The 21241-nt window shown below is 41.2% G+C and overlaps 1 protein-coding gene across 5 annotated transcripts in view; it reads left to right on the top strand.

The window, feature by feature from the left end:
- Window positions 1-21241, top strand: part of CNTN3 (contactin 3) — a 264229-nt gene that overhangs the window by 56761 nt on the left and 186227 nt on the right. For all 5 annotated transcript variants that reach the window (XM_073351137.1, XM_073351139.1, XM_073351135.1 and 2 more), the window contains one exon: window positions 725-841. In XM_073351137.1, coding sequence (XP_073207238.1) covers window positions 787-841 — 55 coding nt within the window. In that variant the 5' untranslated portion in view covers window positions 725-786. The remainder of the gene's footprint in view (window positions 1-724; window positions 842-21241) is intronic.

Below are 21241 nucleotides of genomic sequence, written 5' to 3'. Positions count from 1 at the left end.
AGTGAGGATTGGTTTCCCATTCTTATCATGAGTCAGACAGAGGTAAGAACACTTGAAGATCATACTAACCCTAGGGAGAGGAGTGGTGCTGGCTAGTTTTCCCATGTCTCCAGTGGCAGGAATAGCAGGAGGTGAGGAATGAGGAAGTGGAAGGAAAGAAATGGATGGAAGCAAATTGGGGGGGGGGGGGGGGGAGAGAATCCCAAACCACCTCTAAAACTGAGCACACCCCCCATCAGCCTGTGACAGGAACTGGGCAGCTCTGCTGTTCTTTGCATCCCGTGTAATCTGTCTGTGTAGTTTTAAGCTCCAATCCAGCAAAGCAGCTAAAGCACACACTGAACTTTGTGCTCAAGTAGTCCCACTAAATCAAACTGGGATTGGAACTGTGCACATATTTAACTGCATGGCTGGATTGGGGCATTATTGCATCTATATTGCTTCTATATTAGCATGCTATTTACATGAACGTGGGGGGGGACAAACTCACATGCGTGCCCGTGTGTTTTCTTAATTTCCAATCAACTCTGCGCTATATTGCACTTCTAATTATAGGTTTGTGCTCTTCTATGGCTCATGATTGAGCCCTAAATAGAAAAGAGAGTAATTTCTAAGGATTTAAGTGACTCAATCTGCCATTATTAAAAAGTGCTTTCATAAGGAAGCGAGGTTTTCATTTGAATCCTGTGATCACACTTTGTGTGTGTATATATTGTTTTAACAGATTAAAGGCTTTGCGTGGAAGACTGTGGCTGGATAAGAGTTACTAACTTTTGGAAATTGAAGATGGTGCTACCGTGGAAACAGTTGTTCCTGCTTTCATTCATTGGCTGCCTTGGAGGTAATGATATATGATAATCTCTAACTTCTAAATTAGAACTGTACTTTGGTCACTTCTTTAAGGAAAAAAAAAATTTGAAAATGCTAAGCTAAACTATATAGGAGTCAAACATGCATTGTAGAATTTAAAATGTCAATAGTATTCTAAATAACTGCTCTATTCATTTGTTACATTGGGCCACACTATTCAAACAGGTAAAAGATTTGATGTTATTAGTTATGCTTATGTTGTAGCTGTGCAAATATTTTGAAAAAAAATCCTGTGGGTATTAAATTTAGATGGGAAATGTTGCACTTCAGTATATTACCCAGGCAGACTGCTTTAGCTTTTGTTACAACTCCATATACTTCAGAATGGGTCTGTTCACAAAAGATACTACTACTCTCACCACACCAGTTCACAACTTGTAGGTTGGCTTTTTTCACTCTGGTAGCCTAACTAATCCACAGTGCCTGGAGCTTTTGATGCCTTAGAGTTCTGCTCTTCTGCTGTGACCTTAACTTTTCTACCATTTCATTCTTTGCTTCATTGAGGTCAGCAGCAGCTCCTAATTTTGCTTTGTGGTCTTGTGTTCTGTGTGTTCTTGTTTACAATCTCTAATCATTTCAGAAGGTGGAAAGGAACAAAGAGCCCTATCTTGTCCTTTGTAGCTACATCCTGGTAACCACATCCACAGTGACTTCACTGCTTATTTGACTTCACTGGGATTGCAAAAATCAGAATTCGCCCACAGTGCCCATAGATGCCCTGCCACCCTCCTACCCAACACACACATTCTCCGTCCAACAATTGTAGTGTCAGTTTGTTTTTATTGTTCTAATATCAGTGGTCATCCCAAAGAAGTTCAGTGTTATTTTGAGCCACCTCATTCAGTAAGGTTCTTGGATGTTCTCGAATCTGCAATGAGAGAAGAGAAAAGACAAATTCCTTTTCAATAAATCACTTGGCAAGTCAAGGCAGAGCACAGGTAAGAGACTGACTACAGAAGTAGAGAAGAGATCTGAAGTGGCAGGGGGTTAGTCTCCAGCAAACACATTCCTGCCCTGTTGAAAACCCTAAACGGATGATCTCCCTCATCGGCTTTTACATCTGGACACATGAATGTGGATTTAGAGACATTTGTCTTGCTAAACTGGGCCTCTAAAGACGATCCCTCTGAGGAGCAAGATCTGGTGATTGACTCTATTGATGCCTGTTGAAGTGAAGGAGGAGAAGAAATATGTTATTTCTGAAGTGGTGTATTAATTGCAGAAATAATGTCTGCAGGCAAAATTCCTACATCTGGAACAAAAACTCTCTCTAGGAGAAATGCAGTTGTTTTTTCTTTAAAACATGAAAGGCGGCTCTAAACAAAATCTATAAGCAGACTATGGGCCAGATTCGGGACCTACACCAAACAGAGGGCGTTTATTCTCTGCAAAAGCACTATTAACATATGCCTATATTTTGGCTGGTGGCAGTGCTAATTGGTGTGCAGAAGGGTGTGCTGGATTAGGGATGTGGGCACATAAGAAGTTGGAGCACTTCAGGGCACGAGACTGAGACCCAGGAGATCTGTGTTCTGCTCCTGACGCTGCTGCAGACTTGCAGTGTGACCTCAGGCAACTCAGGTAACCTCCCTGGGACTCAATTTTTCCCCATTTGCAAAGTGGGGTACCAGTAGCACGAACACTATGAATTCAAACATTAGACAAGAAAAATCCCATGATGTTTAGAAATACGAACTGCCTTTCTTTTTAGGGCTGCCTTCTGGTTATGAAGTAACACTCAAATTAGGGGGCCTTCCCCTCCCTCATCACCTGCAGACCAATGGGTATAACTTTGCCCTTCTCTGTTTCTTCTCCTTAGTTCCCATCTGGCAGTCAGCGTCTCCTGTGTCTCTAGTGCTTCCCCCAGGCACACTCTCCTTTCCACCTCATGGTCTGGGGCCCTACAACTATCTGTCTTCCTTGGGGTCCACAGGAAGTCCTATAGCATTAGGATAGAAGGGAGAGGGCTGCAGGGAGTCACTTCCATACTGCGGGAAATCTTGGGAAGCTGCTGAGGAGGATGTTGTTGTGTGGATCTCCTCACTGCTTACCCTGCCTGGTTTGCTGCTCAGCAGCATGTTCAAAACCTGGAAGATGAGGCTCTGCCCTGGAGGAGCTCATCAAGCTGGGAGCAGTGTCCTGTGGTGGCCAAAGGCTGCAACTACAACCCAAAGCCATCAGCCGAAGGTTCCACCACATCCTCTGCTGTGGGGCCCACATTCTCACTGTGTGGGGTACTAACTTATTCAAAACCAGCATATGGAGCTTGCCCCCTTATCCCTGGGGTCTGCATTAGCTTGTCCCTCTGCAGTTCCCATCTTTAGACCCTGAAGACCATCCACCACAAAGGTTGGGTGGAGGAGCCAGGGTATGGATAGCTAATTTTCCATCGGATTATCCCCAAGAGCAGTTTGGAAAGAGGTAAGCATTTATCCATTAAAAATTTCCTTTTAATAAAAAAGTCTATGAAAATGTTCTGATTTTTTCCATGTCCTCTCTTTCTCTTTCCCCTTCTTTTCCCCCTCCTCAACCACTTTTCCTCCCCTGAAAAAGTGGGGGAGGCAACAAGGAGGAAAAAGGAAGGAAAAATCAAGGAACCCTCCCAATTTTTCATTGAGAAACTGGAAAATGTCAAAAGAAATTAAGGGGAGGTCATTTTTCATTGAGCGGGGTAGGGGAAATCTGAACAACCTTTTTTGGTTCTCTCTGTTCTCCCTCTGCTGCGTTTTGTCAAAAATGTCAAACCAAAAGTTTGGAATTTTACTAACAATTTTTGCAGGAAGGTTTTTTGTGTGGAAAATTTTGACTTTTTTAATTAAAAACTCCAAAATGGAAATCTTTTCAGCCAAGAATGTTTTTAGTTTTCAGATTTCTGGCATTTTCAATAAAAAGTCAAAAGTTTCCCTGCAAAATTTCTATAAAATCAATTCTTTTTTCATTTGTCAATTTTTTCCCCATAGGGAATGGTGGGGGGATGGGATGAGACTTTCTGACCAGTTCTCCCCTAGGCATATTACCTGCTAGGATTTGTCTAATCAATGTATGTACAGCTATTTTAAGATTATAAATATATTTACAATTTAAAACAATCAGTTTGTGTTACCCACCTGCCAACTCATTCCAGGATTCTTTTACCTTTGCTACTTTTGGGGAATTACTTGCAGGGTCAAATGCAACAGTACCCGTTGTATTTTGGTAAAAACCTGCAATATGCATGGATAATCAGTAACTTGTCTAACAGGGGTTAACATTCAAAGACGTTACAGGTTCTCTATTTAACAGAGTTAACGTTCAAAGGCAGAATGTTATCAATTCATGTACAAAGTAACCAAAGATTACAATTACCCTGTTTACTCTAAATAATCAAGATTTTGTAAAGAACAAGTCAATACCAAAACGTTTTCAAAATCTTTATTAGCAATCTAAGCATATTCCAAAGTGGTATCCTTACTGTAGTGTTTGAGCCTCATATTCCCAATGGATGTTGATTTTGTTTTGTCATTAGGAAATTGTTTCTTATGTAAATACAAACTATGCGTGAAGTCTGTCTTGTCATAAATGACACTTCTCCTGAAACAGAAACATGTGTTGTTTATAGGATAATGAATGAATTCGTGTTAGTTACAGCATTGCTGTGTGGACTAGTGGTGCTTTCAGGTCAACTGAGCTAGGTTTTTTCCTTTTGTTCCACAATTACTAGTCATTTTTGGCTTTAAAGTCTTTGTTTGCTGTATTGCTTGTACCTGGCGTCTCTTCTTGTGGAATTAATGATGCTTATGCAGCTTGATTTTAATGTTAGTTAAATGATAATTAAATTTGATTTTTCTTTTTACATCCTAATTTTCAGGAATATAAATGGTATTGGATTCTGGAATGGCTTGAGAAGGTCTAAGAGTACCATAGGGATCTCTTTCATGCTTTATAATTAATGTCATGCAGTAGAGTGTAGTGTATGGAAAAGCACTGTGCAGGTACAATGCTGTTGTGTTTAATATGATTAAAGTTTGTCCAAGTTTAAATAACTCTCTTTATTTAAATGAATACTTCGTGCTCCATAGTAACACTGCTAATTTGTGATTCATATATATTATGTCCTTGGCTGCACCTGTCTAATGGTTTATAGATAGGCAGTAAGAATGTTCATAGCCTTGGCTTCTTACACATGCTATATTGATTGTCCATTTTAAAGAATTGGATATTGCATTAAAAGGTACTGTATGCTACTGTCCAAAACTTAGGAAAGAAACAAAGGGAAAAGTTAATTAAAACTACTAAGAGTTCTACCTATGGAAAATATCTACTCAGATGCTCTCCTGTAGTAGGGAAATGCTTGAAAAAATGCAAGATGTTACAGTATGATCAACATATCTATAACGTATTCAATAACACCTCATAAAGGTTTAAAGGAATTGTCTGAAATGGGCAATCTCTTGTTAATATGCACAAGTGTGCCCAAATGCAGATTTTGTGGATCAAATACGAATTTAAATATGTTGTAATGGAAGGGTAACTCTTTTATAGCTGAGATAACATTGACATACTGTAATGGGTTGGATCACAGAAACCTCCTTGGGGCTGCCAACTGATGTGCCAAGACTACTTCCGCCCCTGCTTTCCCTGCCAGCTTCGGACTCCAGCACCCTGTCTTGATGAGCCAGACACGCCCATCTGCTCCAACACAGACCCAGGATCTGAACCATGTGACCCAAAGTGCAGATTTAACTGAAAGCAACTTAAGAAGTGTTCCTGTCTTTAACACTCAGATGCCTAACTCCCAGTGGGGTCCAAACCCCAAATAAATCCGTTTTACCCTGTATAAAGCTTATACAAGGTAAACTCATAAATTCTTTGCCCTCTATAACACTGATAGAGAGAGATGCACAGCTGTTTGCTCCCATAGGTATTAATACATACTCTGGGTTAATTAATAAGTAAAAAGTGATTTTATTAAATACAGAAAGTAGGATTTAAGTGGTTCCAAGTAGTAACAGACAGAACAAAGTGAATTACCAAGCAAAATAAAATAGAACACACAAGTCTATGTCTAAGAAAACTGAATACAGTTAAAAACCTCACCCAGTAAGCTTCCTTTTACAGACTAGTCTCCTTCTAGTCTTGGTCCAGCAATCACTCACACCCCCTGCAGTTACTGTCCTTTCTCCCAGTTTCTTTCAGGTATCCGTGGGGGTGGAGAGGCTACCTCTTTAGCCAGCTGAAGACAAAATGGAGGAGTCTCTCACAGGCCTAAATAGACTTTCTCTTGTGGGTGGAGACCCCCTCCTCTCTCCTGTGCAAAGTCCAGCTCCAAGATGGAGTTTTGGAGTCACCTGGACAAGTCACACGTCCATGCATGACTCAGTTTTTTACAGGCAGCAGCCGTTCCCCACATGGTATCTTGAAAGTCTCCAGGAAGACTTCTTACGTGGATTGGAGCCTTCCAACATTCATTGTTCATTAAATGCTTCTTGATTGGGCACTTAACTTTGCAAATTCCTTTCTAAAGAAGCTGACCAAATGCCTTATTAAGATTATTTAAAATCAGACAAGTCCGAATACAACAATGACACATGCATACAAATAGGATGAATATATTCAGTAGATCATAACCTTTACATAGGCATGTTACATGGCATATCCAGCATAAAGCATATTCCAGTTATGTCATCTATACATTCATAAGCATATTTCCATAAAGCCTTATGGGGGGGGACCGTCACACATAATAACGAAGGTTAACACTTTAGGACAATGCCCAGAAGAGGGGAGCACGAGTTTCACAAAGCAAACAGAAAATTCTGAAAATTAAGCCCTTTTAAGGTGACTGGAGCTGGCTGCCCCCAAAATTGGGGCACCTAAAATAAACTCACTCCTAAAAGTTTCAGAGTAACAGCCGTGTTAGTCTGTATTTGCAAAAAGAAAAGGAGTACTTGTGGCACCTTAGAGACTAACCAATTTATTTGAGCATGAGCTTTCGTGACCTACAGCTCACGGTATGCATCCGATGAAGTGAGCTGTAGCTCACGAAAGCTCATGCTCAAATAAATTGGTTAGTCTCTAAGGTGCCACAAGTACTCCTTTTCTTTTTTCCTAAAAGTTTTGTCTTTATCATCCAGAAAGCTGGTAATGGGTACAATCAGTTGGTCTGCAACACTGTTGATGATTTTATTTGGCTTCACGCAGCTTCAAGATGCAGAAAGTTGCAGAGAAAACCAGCTAAATAGCTTGCGCAAATGAACACTCCAATAACTATGAAACTCAATGCCTAATCCTCTACAGCTATTCCTTTAGCATCCTCAGCACTACACACTGAGCTTTTTAACCCTAGAAATGACTTCATTTGGAGAAGTACATGGCCTCTTGATAAAGTGAAAGGAGTCCATCTATTGAAAAACGTTGTGCTCTTTTAAAAAAAAAGGTTATTTTATGTCATCTTAGCCCTTTGGGTTATCTTTAAAGGTGTCTGACATTTGAAAGCAAGTCTTAGTTTTGCTGTTTATGGAGAACTATAATTCTCAGGATTCAGCATAAACTGCAAGGTAATTTGTTCTAATCCATGTTGTATATAGCATTCTGAGTTCAAATGGACATACCTACTCGCATACTGAATAATTATAGAAATGCATGTTCTAGTTCTGTACAAAGAGAATTTCAGTAAAAGATGCAGTATGAGAGGAGCAAGCCAAAATGTGCTATTTATAAGCCAATTCCCTGAATAAAACAATGACTTGCAGAGTTTATATCAACAGCAATGGGCCTTTTTCTGTTATTTCACAGAACAATATCCTAGCCACAGACTGCAACATGTGGTTATTAATCAATTAAGTTTTGGGTTGAAATATTTAACTTACAATTTATGAGTGCAATGCCAATGAATGAACCATTAGTGCTTGAGGTGCAAGTGATTTAATGTGGAGAATATTATGTCTCTTGCAGACTGCAATTTTAGCTAATGCTTTTTACAAATTATTCATCTTCAAAAACATTTTACGGTATTAATTTATTGTCAACTTTAGCAGCATTAAACACTGACTTAGAAGAAACTCTTGGTTTTTTTTTTAAGCCACTCAATTCTTTTAGTTCCTAGCTCTAACAGCATATGAATAAAATTGATGACAGATAAAATCAAGTCCTTAATTTTCTATAAGTAATCATCTGGGTATGATAAAAAGACTTTTAAATAAGCAATTGCTTTTTATATTCAATTTTAATTCATTGACAATATCAATTTAAAAAAAATAAAAGCCCAAACCAAAAACCTGGCCCTATCAGCATTCGTGGCATGTACTTGTGTTCCATTCAGATTAGTGGCGCACCGTGTAATTTGTGTTCTCCAATTACATTTGCTCAGATTCTTCCTTAATTTAACTCTATTGCTGCAGTTGTGAAATCAGCAGAGTTACGGTAAGCAGGAATGGACTTGGCCCTTTACATCTAAATCAGAGCTAAATGCAAAACTGACACTTCTTACCTCATTGGTATTGGAAGCTGAGATGTACAGGGAGGAAGACTCATGTCTGGATTAAGCCACTGATTCAGGAGAGCTAGGTTTAGTTTCTAGTTCTGCCACAGCCCTCTGTGACCTTGGGCAGTTTACTCAATCTCTGTGATGTAGTGCCCTCCCTGTAAGGGGAAAACAAACTTTCCTTTCACCCACCCTTTGTCTATGTTGTCCATTTAGATGGTTACCTCTTCAGAGCAGAGACTGTGTATTTGTACAGTTCCAAGCACAATGGGGCCTTAAATCGTGACTGAAGACTATGGGTGCCACCGTAACACAAATAGCCACCTCAATGCATGAGACTGCTCCTAAAGGATTGATAATACATATGCTATACTCATTAATTGTTCTATACAAATTACGTACTTGTTAGAAAGCGGGTCCCTGAGTGAATGACTTCATAAACTAAGGCAAAATATAATCCAGACAAAGGTGGGAGGAAGAAGGAAAGGTATTCAACATGACACTAATCCTTTTCCCTCCTCCACTTTCCTGTTCTCCCTTTTTCTCCTTTTCCTCCTCCTGTTACCCTTAGACTCCCTTCAGTGACCCCTATGCCATGTCTCATTTCCACTTGTTCCTTCCTTCGCCCCTTCTACAACTGTTGCCTACTGCAGTTTGCTAATCAATCATGTATCACAACGTGGGAAGTGGAGTCAACTGTAGAGTGTATCCAGAGAATAACGTCAATTGGATAGTGGTGGGTGTTGGTGGTGTCACTTGAGCCCCTCTTTGGCCTGCAATTGTACTGCTTTTGCATTCCCATATCCCAAGTGGTGTGATGGAGTGGATCTGCTGGGATCCTTGAGCATCAGTAGCAGAAGCACTGGACCTAATGCTGCTGAATAGCTGTTAGCAGTAATACTGCATCTGTTTATCCTCAGTATTTCTGAAGACCTGAGGCAGAGCCAGGCATAATTTGGGAAGGCTGAGTTCAAGCTTCCTTGCTGTAACCGAGCTCAACTAAGTCTAAGTCCTGGAGTTTGGGCTACTGTGTGTTAATTCTAACATCACCCTTTTATTTGAACTGTTTGAGAAAACTTGATAGCCTTTAAAGTGAACTTTTAAAAATCTTCTGTGTAATGCTGCAATTTAGATTATATACAGACAGACTTTAATAAAAATGAACTATAAGCATCAAGCACATGATTAAGCACATTTTTAAAATCATCCTTTAATTATCATTAAGACAGATATTGGGGGAATCTGAGTATGTTACTAGAAGAAGCAATTTTAGGTGTTTTGTCCATAAACTGAAATCACTGCAATTCCCCCCCACCACCACCACCAAAGATTTTTTGCAATTTAGCATTGTGATAGCATCATTTCTAGAGAAATGAAGATGTCATTGATCTTGGCTTTATAAATCTTGACATTCTTTGTTTGTACAGATACACTTATTTCAAATTAGCTCTGCTATTGCAATATCCTTAGTCTTAAATTGCTTTTGGTTTATCCCATTGAAATCTTGACAGTTTATCAAAGTGGTGATGTGAGAATGTCCGAGTGAGAGAAAAGAAGAGCCCTGGGCCCTTATTTTTTAAATAGATAGCTATATCAACATCTCATCGGTTACGTGTATGTATTTTTTTGCAGTTTACCTAAGGGAGGGCAGTGATGGGTATTTAGCACTTTAAGGTACAAGGTGCTTTACAAAACCAATAAGAGGCAGGAAGAAAAAAAAGCCAAAGTAAACCTCTCCAAAAATAAGAATGAGTTAAAATGTGTAGAGAAGGAGACAAAAGGGGAAGGATGGTCCAGTGGTTAGGGTGCTAGCCTGTGTTTTGAGAGACCTGGGATCAATTCCATGCTCCACCACAGACTTCCTGTGTAACCTTGGGCAGGTCACTTAGTCTCTCCGTAGCACCGTTCCTTGTCTGTGACGTGGGGATAGTAGTACTGCTCTACAGAGGTGTTGTGAAGGTAAATGCACATGAAGATTGTGAGGTGCTAGATAGTACGATGATGGGGACCATGTATGTATCTAAGAAGAGGACTTGCTTAGAGAAAACCTGTGTTTGTGCTAAGAGTGACTGACTAGATTCCTGACTTTGCTACCTTTTCGCATGGTTGTCTTGCTCCCTGGTGTAGGGCTATTGGGAGGTTCACTTTAAAATAAAAAGTAAATAGTATTTGACACGAGAGTTTTGCTCTTGCAGTGTTTGTGCAGTGTGTGTGGGATGCATGGCAGCTGACTTTCCCTCCTCTTCTTGCTGACTGTTGGCTTCACATCCCTATTCTGTCTCAGTGCAGAACAAAAGTGGAGGTGTAGGCACAAGGTGTAAGAAAGGGGAGGAGAGAGAGCTGGTGCAGCACCAAACCCTTAAAAGGAAGTGGGCAAGGTTTGAAGCCTGTTTGGAGGGATTAAAGGCTGGGAAGAAGAGGGAGGTGTGGGGGACAGGGAGAAAGCACCAGAAAGAGAAATTTGAAGAGGGTGAAGAGAAGACTTTTTACAACAACAAAACACTATCCTGCCAGCGTGCCCCAACACAGATATGGAGAAGCCACTTCAAGGAGTACACAGCCAGCTCAGTGTCATGTTAGTTGCTGCCACAGGTGGCATAGTGCAGTGGACGCCTCAGGTGAAATCCTCGGCTCATTGAAAAGGTCCCATTGACTTCAGTAGGTTTGAGATTTCACCACAGCTCTCCAGGAAACTGCACTCAGAACATTAAAGAACCATTAAATTGGACTTTCAGCCATTGTTAACCTGGACCATATTTGACCCAAGGATGTGGAGCTGAAAGGATCTGTGTCCCATTTACAATCCCTTGAGTTATTCAGTTCATTTTTCTGAGGATTGCTTTGATTTCTGGAACTTTCAAGCGTTCATTTTGACCTCAATTTAAGACTTTTTTTTTAAGGCTGTCGGAATTTTTGTAAAAGGCCCCTGCAGGAGGCAACTTTCAGTGTAATGATGAAGGTATTTTAGGACAACAATACAGTGAATCCTGTACAAAATACTACTCTGAGTAAATAGCTTCCGTTTGAAGAGACCAACCCGAACATATTGAAGACTATTTTACTTCACTAATTTTAGAAGACCCCCTCTGTTTGCCTACCCCCAGCGTGGCAAACTACATTGCTAAAGTATTTCCTTGTAACTGAGATTGTCATTACTGGATGGAATCAAGCATTTTGTGCTTGTGGGCAAGAATGATTCATTATTACTACAAGCTCTATAAATTGTTAGATTTCCTTCATCATATATTTTAGATGTTCCGGTTATTTACCTATTAACCTTCCGTTCCACTCTCTGAAGTGCTGCACAATGTTAGCTGAATTCTGGGTAGGATTCAATAGCCTGTAGCTTAATTGGAAGGAACAACCACAGCCAAAAGCACAGTTATTACATTTAGTGAATGTAAAACAGCCTGAATACAGAGACCATATGCTACTGTAATAAAACATGAGTACCTAGTAAAGGAATGGTGTTATGAGAAATCTTCTGTGCAGCATGAGTTAAACTATAGTCATGACTGTATTAACTTGAATTATTAAAAAGAGAAACGTGCTTAAAAGAAACTCGCATGCAGCAGCATTGTCCAAGATCGTGGGGGGTGATACATCTTGTATGTAAGTGCATCACAGGCAGAACCAGGGTGAGGAGCTGGCATAACTGGCCATGGGATGATCATCCAATTGCAGAGTTATCTTCTGGTGGCATAGAGCTGGCATTATATGTCGTATAACACTCTCCTCCCTTCAGCCAGTGTACTGATTTGACCAAGGCTTATCTGTGCCCGTTGATTCCTAGCTGCTTTAATGGCCCAGGGTCCCATTGGCAGCTGATGTAATTTAGAACAGCCTTCTGACTACACGAAATTATCCTGGGAGACAAACCCAGGTTCAGGAGAGTTCAAAAGGCACCTTTGTGATTCCTTCTCTGAGCTGCACTATACACGTCTTTACCTTCGTCGGGGTACTGGGCCATAATCTCGAAATATTGGTTAAATTAGTGAGTTTGAACATTTTCATTGCACTATACTTCTGTATTTGGTAAGTTTCACGGGCACATCACTGATTAATAGTTTAATGGTGCCTGACATGGTTGAAGTCCATTCCCATTACTCTCCATCAAAGATCATGTTATATAGATCACCAGACCCAGATAACAAAACATTTTGGGAAGCAGAAAGATGCACTTTTTAGTTCATTTTCTTTTTGGATGACTCTTCAGAGAAGTACAAAAAAGAAGAGCCACACACCTTGAATTTTGCAGTTGAAAGCCATTGTGCTCTGTATAGTCCCAGAAATAGATAAGATGATCGTCTCAGCTCTCGTTTTCATTTTGTGTGAAATCTGAGAAACGAAATAAAAGCTGTTTTCAAAATGAGAAACTTTAGAGTACTGTTTGACTTTCCTCAATTTGTGGTGCTGCTGATAAAATGAGTGTGTGCGCGTGCATTGCTAAATATGTCAGTGAAACACTAAAAGCTAAATTGTTTTCAGTGCCTATCATAGGGTGACCAGATAGAAAGTGTGGAAAAATTGGGATGGGTTTGCGGGTAAGAGGTGTCTAAATAGCAAAAAAACCTGAATATCGGGACTGTCCCTAGAAAATTGGGACATTGGTCACCCTAGGCTGTCATGACTTCCACTCTTTGTAATGCAACTGAAGCAATGCCTCTCAGTATGGAACAAGATGCCTGTCAGTATGGAATTTGATTCCAAGAGCTCCATTCTGGTCTCAGATAACAGTGAGGTAATTAATTGTTGGAACAATTTATCCACCATTTTGTGGTGGATTCCCCATCACTAGTGATGTTTAAATAAGATTGGATGTTTTTCTAGATCTATGCTCTAGTTCATCTACAACTATTGGACCAGAAGCAGGTATTAATTTGGGGAAGGTCTATGGTCTCTGTTAAGCAGGAGGTCAGACTGGATGATCACAATGGTTCCGTCTGGCCTTAAAATCTATAAATGTCAGATCTGTCCATACAGATCAGTGAAAAGTGGAACAGCATGATCAGATTGAGAACATCCTAAAATTGTCCTCTGTTACTTCAAATGTATTTGCCATTGCTCAAGGACTATCTGGAGGTAAACTAGACTCATGCTGCCTTCTAAACAGTTGGTTAAGACAGAACTGCACAAATGATGATGCACTTCTTCCAGATTTGAAGGCTAAAAGAACATGGTGAGACTAAATATTGGGAGGGGTGTGAAACATTGATCATATTTTCCAGAAGCCCAGATAAGAAAATGTTTGCCCATGTACGCAAATACAGATCTGTCAAAATAAACAATATGTAGTATAATGTGTGATTCCATTCAAACATAGGATCAGGCCAGATGTCCATCTAATCCAGAATCCATTCTCCTATAGTGAATTCTTATGGAATAATTTGTCCTTAAGGAGTGTTTCTTCCTAACCTCATCAGATAGTCACATCAGGGTTTATATTAAATGTAATCCTCTATGCACAACTCTAGATGTTCTCACTATCCATATAAATGTCTATCTAATCCTTTTAAACATTCTTCTCATTGCCTTAAGCTTATCATATGGCAGTAAGTTCCACAGGTTGATAGTGTTGTGTAAAGATTATCTCTTTTTATTAGTATTATATTTGTTGCCTTTCAATTTCATAAACAGCAGTGCCTCTTCTATATTTTAATTGTGTTCTTTAAACAAATGACAAAATCAAACCCTAAGTGTTCTTACTGATTTATAAGGGGATTTCTAACCTTAGCTGCCATTATTTTACAATTAGAAATGTAAATCCAAAACACATCAAAAGAGCAATATATATTTTTTTCGTCTTGCTTTTTAATGTAGTTAGCGGTGTCTGCTAAAATGAATGGTGACCTTTCACAAATTGCAGAAATTCACATCATGGATTCTGCAAAGAATCTTTGTACTGCAGTTCTGTAGTAAAGCATTCTGGGCTTCTAAGGGTACAATATAAAAGGCAGTGATTGATCAAGGAAACTCTGCAAAGAATCCCATAGGCATCCTGGCCTTCAGAGCCAACAACATTGTATTACTTTGATAATGCTTGCATATCGGTTTTGTTAAGGGGCAGACCTTATACATGGGCTTCATACTGACTAAAATATACTGAAACCAAACTAGATGTACCATAGAAGTACATTGTATTCCCTTTAAAGGATCTCGTTACCAAAATAATCAAACCAAACCCCTGTGTACTACTTTGATAGAACAGTAAATGTACTAATACTTGGTCAGCAAGGCTGTTGATATAAAAAACGTGCTTAGGCACAGCCTGATGCTTAGGCACAAATGTGTTAGTCTGTCCACAAATTAATACATGCACACATACAAAATGGTAAATGACTGCCTAGGAAGGAGTACTGCAGAAGGGATCTGGGGGTCCTAATGGTCACAAGCTAAGTAGGAATAAAAAATGTAACACTGTTGCAAGAAAAGCAAACATCATTCTGGGGTGGATTAACAGGAGTGTTATAAGCAAGACATGAGAAGTAATTCTTTTGCTCTACTCCATGCTGACTGGGTCTCAATGGGAATAGTGTGCCAAGCTCTGGGCACCACATTTCAGGAAAGATGTGGACAAATTGGAGAAAGTCCAGAGAAGAGCGACAAAAATGATTAAAGGTCTAGAAAACATGACCTATGAGGGAAGATTGAAAAAAATTGTGTTTGTTTAGTCAGGAAAGAGAAGACTGAGAAGGGACATAACAGTTTTCAAGTACATAAAAGGTTGTTGCAAGGAGGAGAGACAAAAAATGTTCTCCTTCACCTTTGAGGATAAGACAAGAAGTAACAGGCTTAATTAAGTTGCAGCAAGGATGGTTTAGATTGGACAGTGGGAAAAACTTCCCAACTGTCAGCGTAGTTAAGCACTGGAATAAATTGCCTAGGGAGGTTGTGGAATCTGCATCGTTGAAGATTTTTAAGAACAGGTTAGACACAAACTTGTCAAGGATGTTTTAGATAATAGTTAGTCCTGCCATGAATGCAGGAGACTGGACTAGATGACCTCTCAAGGTCCCTTTGATTCTGCAGTGATTGGAGACTCATCAAACTTTCTTTTCTTGTTAGCGATATGCTAAGCCCTGGAATGACAAGTGGGGGCTGAGGGCAACTTGTATTTGATTGCGTAACTTCTAATCCTTGTGAAATGGCTATGGTGATGTTCCATATACAGGGAGCGAGGGATATCTTTGTATTCCAGATAAGAAAGCGAAGGAAGGGAAACAGATGTCTAAAAAGACATTAGCAAAATTCGCCAAGTACCATGGTTGGCACGACAACAGATCTGATGGTATTGTTGACATCATCATTAGTGACAACAGGATGCATCCTGGAATTGAGGAAATTCATCATTTTGGAAAGAGCAGTGAAGCAGCAAAAGAAGCAGTAGTGCCAAGAGTCCCCTGATGGGACCACTTGTTTCTGAAGAGGAAGCAATCTCCCTAATTGCCACCCACTTGCTGGAATGGCCACAAGGTGCCAGTGGGTGGGTAGACTTTGATACCACTTCTGGCAGTGTTTATGGATGGATGCTGCTGCATACGGATGGAGCACTGAAGACTTGCTAGGTGAGCTGGAGAGTGCATTTTTAACTCTTGCCCCTGCAATGTGTACACAGGTTCAAACCCATTTGAAAAGGAGTTAACAGCTGGGTCAGAAATATACATATTGTGTGAAGAACATAATCTAGCTGTTTATTTGATGTTCCCCTTTGGAGTTTTTTTCCACATGGCCTATTTAAGCCTACTAACTTCTATGCAAGTTCATCTATCTGTGTTTGTTACAATTGCTCCCTTCCCGTGTTTGGTTATTCACTACCTAGGTACTGCCTACATCTTAGATTCTGAATGATCTGGGTGCAAGGAATCATTGGTTGGTTGGTTGTACAGTATCCAGCATAGTCAACCCTAATTCTTGCTTGGTGACCTTGGGTATTGGGTATCCTTCGGTGCTACCATGAGAGACCTAAACATTAGCATGGCTTCCAAGGTGTGAGGAAGGGGTAAGGGGAGTCCACTAATGACATGTCTAGATTAGGACAAAAGGTTCAGGGTGTGTTAAATTCCTCCTTGTTAGGCCTTTTTATTCCTTCCCCCATTCTGCTTCCAGTTGCCATTTCAGCAGGAAGGAGGAATTTGCCAATTCATGGGGAATTGGGAGTGGAGAGCAATCAACAGTCTTTTGTCCTCTGATGTTCTGCAGTGGTTCCTCTGGTGCTGATGGGCCTTTTTTGTTGGGCAGAAGATAACACCTCCTGTTGGAAACTAGTATTAACACTTGTTAATGCTCCTCTCCTGTTTGATGATTTACAGTTACAGAGCACACACCTATCTGTATCCCAAGTTATAAGGTAATAGTTGATATAAACAAGATAAATGTATGTAGCAACTTACAAGCATTCCATAAAGTCTAAAAACAAAACACATTTTTATAAAACTCTAATATCTGTTTTAACAATACTGAGATGCAGGTGAGCCAGACTGTATTTGTCAGCATTCAGTTGAGACCTTGGAGCCTTGGCATGAGCTGGCAAGTGTCTTGGGGAGCCCTACTCTTCTAGTACGAGAGAAAGGGCCTCACTTCATTTAACTTCTTCCCCAGCACAGCCCCAGTCTGGTATCCTGTGTTATGCCTGTCACTTCGCTGGGCATTGTTGTGGATTCAGCTAGTATTGCTTAAGGGTGAGATTAATATGAGATGAGTTAGGCCAACAGTGAGTCCTTGAGAAAAATCCAGCTCTAAGCGGTATCTAAGGGGAAGTGTCCAAGTGGCACTAAAAGCACACCGTTATTTCTAAGGCACAAAGGGAAGTGGGGCTTTTTTTGGGGAAAAAAAAATCTATCTCCAAACTGTGCTACAGTGAACTGAATGCTATAAGGAGTTGATAAGATCTTTTCCATTTCTTGTCAGTAATCGTCTCTTACCTGCTTGCAAATAGATCCTTCCATTACATTAGAGGAAGGAGGGAACAGGAGTGGTTTAATAATCTTCTATTTTACACAGGTTTCAGAGTAACAGCCGTGTTAGTCTGTATTCACAAAAAGAAAAGGAGGACTTGTGGCACCTTAGAGACTAACCAATTTATTTGAGCATAAGCTTTCGTGAGCTACAGCCCACTTCATCGGATACACAGTACCCCTCCAGGGTGAGGGATAGCAAAACACTTTATAAATGTAACAAACTCGTGTACACACTACCGAGCAGAATTGCTTCATCCAGGACTTCTCTTGTCCTCTCCAGAGTGAAACGTGGCAGCTGTGTTAACAGCACACGCTGCACAACAGATTAGAAAAGTAATTGAATAATATTGTCCATTTGAAACTGTGGGGGGATTTGGAGAAGCAGAATTTAATTAACCAAGTATCTAGTAGTTTATTTAAATTCTGAGTCTCAGATTGCCTGGTACAGCAAGTCTAGAGTATGAGCCAAAGTTCCTTCATTAAACTTTTTAGGTTCTCAGGGGTGACCAGTGTTGTTGGGCTCTGAGAGCAGCCCCAAGCCCTTCTGAAATTCATCCATTTGCCCACATCAACAAGCAATATCTTTAGTAGCTAGCACCATCAGAGTGTAGCAGTGTTTCAGCCATAACTCTTTTTTCTTCAAGGACACCCGCTGTGTCAGTTGACCAGGAGTTGGGGTGTCATGGAGATGCTATACTGGCTCTCTACACTAGTGGTTTTCAAACTGTGGGTCGTGACCCAGTACTGGGTTGTGGAATGTAAGGCATTGGGTCATGGTGGCTCTGGGCCGTTAAAAGTCCTGTTGGCAGTGCTGCCTGGCTAAGGCTGCCCGGCTAAATCCCTACCTGTTCTGAGACTGCGCTGTGCCCTGGAAGTGGCCAATGGGAACTGCGGGGGTGGTGCCTGCGGGAGAGAGCCGTGCACCTCCACCTAGGAGCTGGACCTGCTGCTGGCTGCTTCCGAGGCGCAGCGTGGTCTGTGGTACCAGTACAGGCAGGAAGCCTGCCTTAGCACCCCCTCTGCACCTCTGACCAGGAGCTGCCTGAGGTAAGCCTGCACCCCAAGCCCCTGCCTCAGCCCTGAGCCCCCCCCCCCAAACCTGGAGCCCTTCCTGTGCCCCAGAGCCTGCCCCCCCATCCCAGAGCCCTGCCCCCATCCCACACCCAACCCCCTACCCCATCCCAGAGCCTGCTCCCACACCCTGAACCCCTCATTCCCGGCCCCACCCCGCTGCCCTCACCCCTGCACCCCAACCCTCTGCCCCAGCCCCGAGCTCCTCCCACACCCAAACCTCTCCTCCCCAGCTCCGTTGGATCACGGGTATCAACAATTTTGTTCAGCTGGGTCACCAGAAAATTTTTTTGAAAACCACTGCTCTCCACCACCAAGAGATTCACCATACGCAGGGGCAAACCTGAAAAAGCTGGTTAGTGGAGCCAAGGATCTGGCATTGCAGCTCCAGCAGCAGAATGTCCAGCAGTGCTATGTAATGTAAGGGCAGCTGTGTTGCTTGACACACTGAGGAATGATCCCGGGTAGAACTGAGAAACAATGGATTTTTTGGGTTTGGCAGCTGAACTGAAAAATCCAGATTGATTCTAACTGAATTTCTTGGTCAATTCGAAAAAGTCAGAAAAACTTTATTCAAATCTACTCAAACACTTGTGGGTCAACTTGAAACAAAACTTTTTTTAAAACTAATTTCAGGTTCACTGAGACTTTTTGGTTGACCCAAAACATTTTTTTCCTCAGATTTTTGTTGTGATTCTGTCAATTTTGGGTGTTTTCACTTTTGCTTTTAACTTGGCAAAATTTGAAAACAAAATGCCATTCAAGTCACATGTTTTGAAATAGTCAAAGTGAAACATTTCAACTTTTTTTTGTTATTTTTCATTTTTTTCAGCCAAAAGGATCAATCACATTTGACCCAAATTTATAAATACTTTCAGAGTCATAAAAATTGTGTTTTTCTGTGAAATGTTTTTGCCACCCCACCCTCCAAAAAAGAAAAAAAATTGCTTAGCTCTAATCCAGGGACCTCCAGATCTGAATGCATGAGTCTCTAGCTACAGCTAAAGAGCCAGTTTCTTAACCTGGGGCCTGTAACAGAGCCAGGTTCTCTGTACACTAAGCACAGAGTGGGATACGTAACACACAGTGATCAGTGGGCTATAGGCTTTCTGGAGAATATTGGACAGGGAAAGTTCATCCTAAGTGTCTGAGGCCCACAGTGGTTTGAATTCTGAACAAGCTGCCGCTTATAATGACCACAACCTTGGCTGAGGCTGGGAATTGAATGGAGGAACCCACCAAACCTAAAAGCAGCATTTCTTCAGTCTGAGTAAACGGAGAGACTCTGTAGCTAGTAGCTGTAACAGGCACATCTTCTGTGAATCAGGCACCGAGGAGGACAAACTCTGACCAGTGGGTTTCAGTACTGACGCAGAGGGAAAACCAGAACCAAAGTGCTGAAATAACTGTCATTTCAGTTAGGGAAATAAAGCACGTTAACAAGTTGGTAGGATAAATTTGCAAGTTTTATCTTCTCTAGTAGTGAGTGAGATTAATTTGTTCTGCATGCTCAATTTCTTGTCATTTATTAATATTTATATGGTGCTTAAAATGTGTTTGGCTGTCTTATTAAACAAATACAGACTCAGTCCCTGCCCAAAGGAACTTACAATCTAATTTTAGGTCTGAGTCAAGAAGTAATGATAAAAACCATTGTGGGAGGGAAGGAGGAGAAACAGGAGTTACACTTACAAAGCAAATAGTGCAGTAATGTTTAGTACTTGAAAATGAAAATTTTAAAGATAGTACTGGACACACACTGTATGCACAATGAAAGCTAAAATACAAACGAATTACTTAATTTCCTTGTGGACTGTACATATACCATATTGTATTACCCTGTTAATGTTTCTTCTCAATCACTGATTGGGTATTTGGTTACTAGTGGTGACCTGCGGCTTTGCCTCTCAAATTTATGGCTTTATGGTAAGTCTGAGCAAGGGTGTGTATTGTGCTGGGAGACTTGTGTTGGATTGTATAGGTGATGAATGAGGAGCGTGTATTCTAGTGAGGGGGCCTGTGTGTGTGTTTGGGGTTATTGTATGTGCTGGCTGTACTAGTGTGCTGAGGGATTTTGTGTTAATTTGTTTGGGGTGTGGGTTGTGTTGGGGGTTTGTGTTGTTGTATGGGTGGAGAATCAATCTTTGAAGAAGTATGGCTGCTGGGCCAAGTAATCTGTGCAATCTCCCCTGTATCACTGACTCATTGCAACCAATGAAGTTATGACGAGATAACTGGCTTATGATGAGATAACTGGCTCTGTGGATGAGGGGAAAGCAGTGGACGTGTTGTTCCTTGACTTTAGCAAAGATTTTGACACTGTTTCCCATAGTATTCTTGCCAGCAAGTTAAAGAAGTATGGGCTGGATGAATGGACTATAAGGTGGATAGAAAGTTGGATAGATTGTTGGGCTCAACGGGTAGTGATCCATGGCTCCATGTCTAGTTGGCAGCCAGTATCAAGCGGAGTGCCCCAAGGGTCAGTCCTGGGGCCAGTTCATAAATGATCTGGAGGATGGTGTGGATTGCACCCACAACAAGTTTGCGGATGACACTAAACTGGAGGAGAGGTAGATACGCTGGAGGGTAGGGATAGGATACAGAGGGCCCTAGACAAATGAGAGGATTGGGCCAAAAGAAATCCGATGAGGTTCAACAAGGACAAGTGCAGAGTCCTGCACTTAGGACGGAAGAATCCAATGCACCGCTACAGACTAGGGGCCGAATGGCTAGGCGGCAGTTCTGCAGAGAAGGACCTAGGCGTTACAGTGGACGAGAAGCTGGGTATGAGTCAGCAGTGTCCCTTTGTTGCCAAGAAGGCCAATGGCATTTTGGGGTGTATAAGTAGGGGCATTTCCAGCAGATCGAGGGACGTGATCGT

Source organism: Lepidochelys kempii, chromosome 7 (assembly GCF_965140265.1).
Source record: "Lepidochelys kempii isolate rLepKem1 chromosome 7, rLepKem1.hap2, whole genome shotgun sequence".
NCBI classification, from domain to species: Eukaryota; Metazoa; Chordata; order Testudines; family Cheloniidae; genus Lepidochelys; species Lepidochelys kempii.
This window is presented reverse-complemented; position numbering and strand designations above follow the sequence as displayed.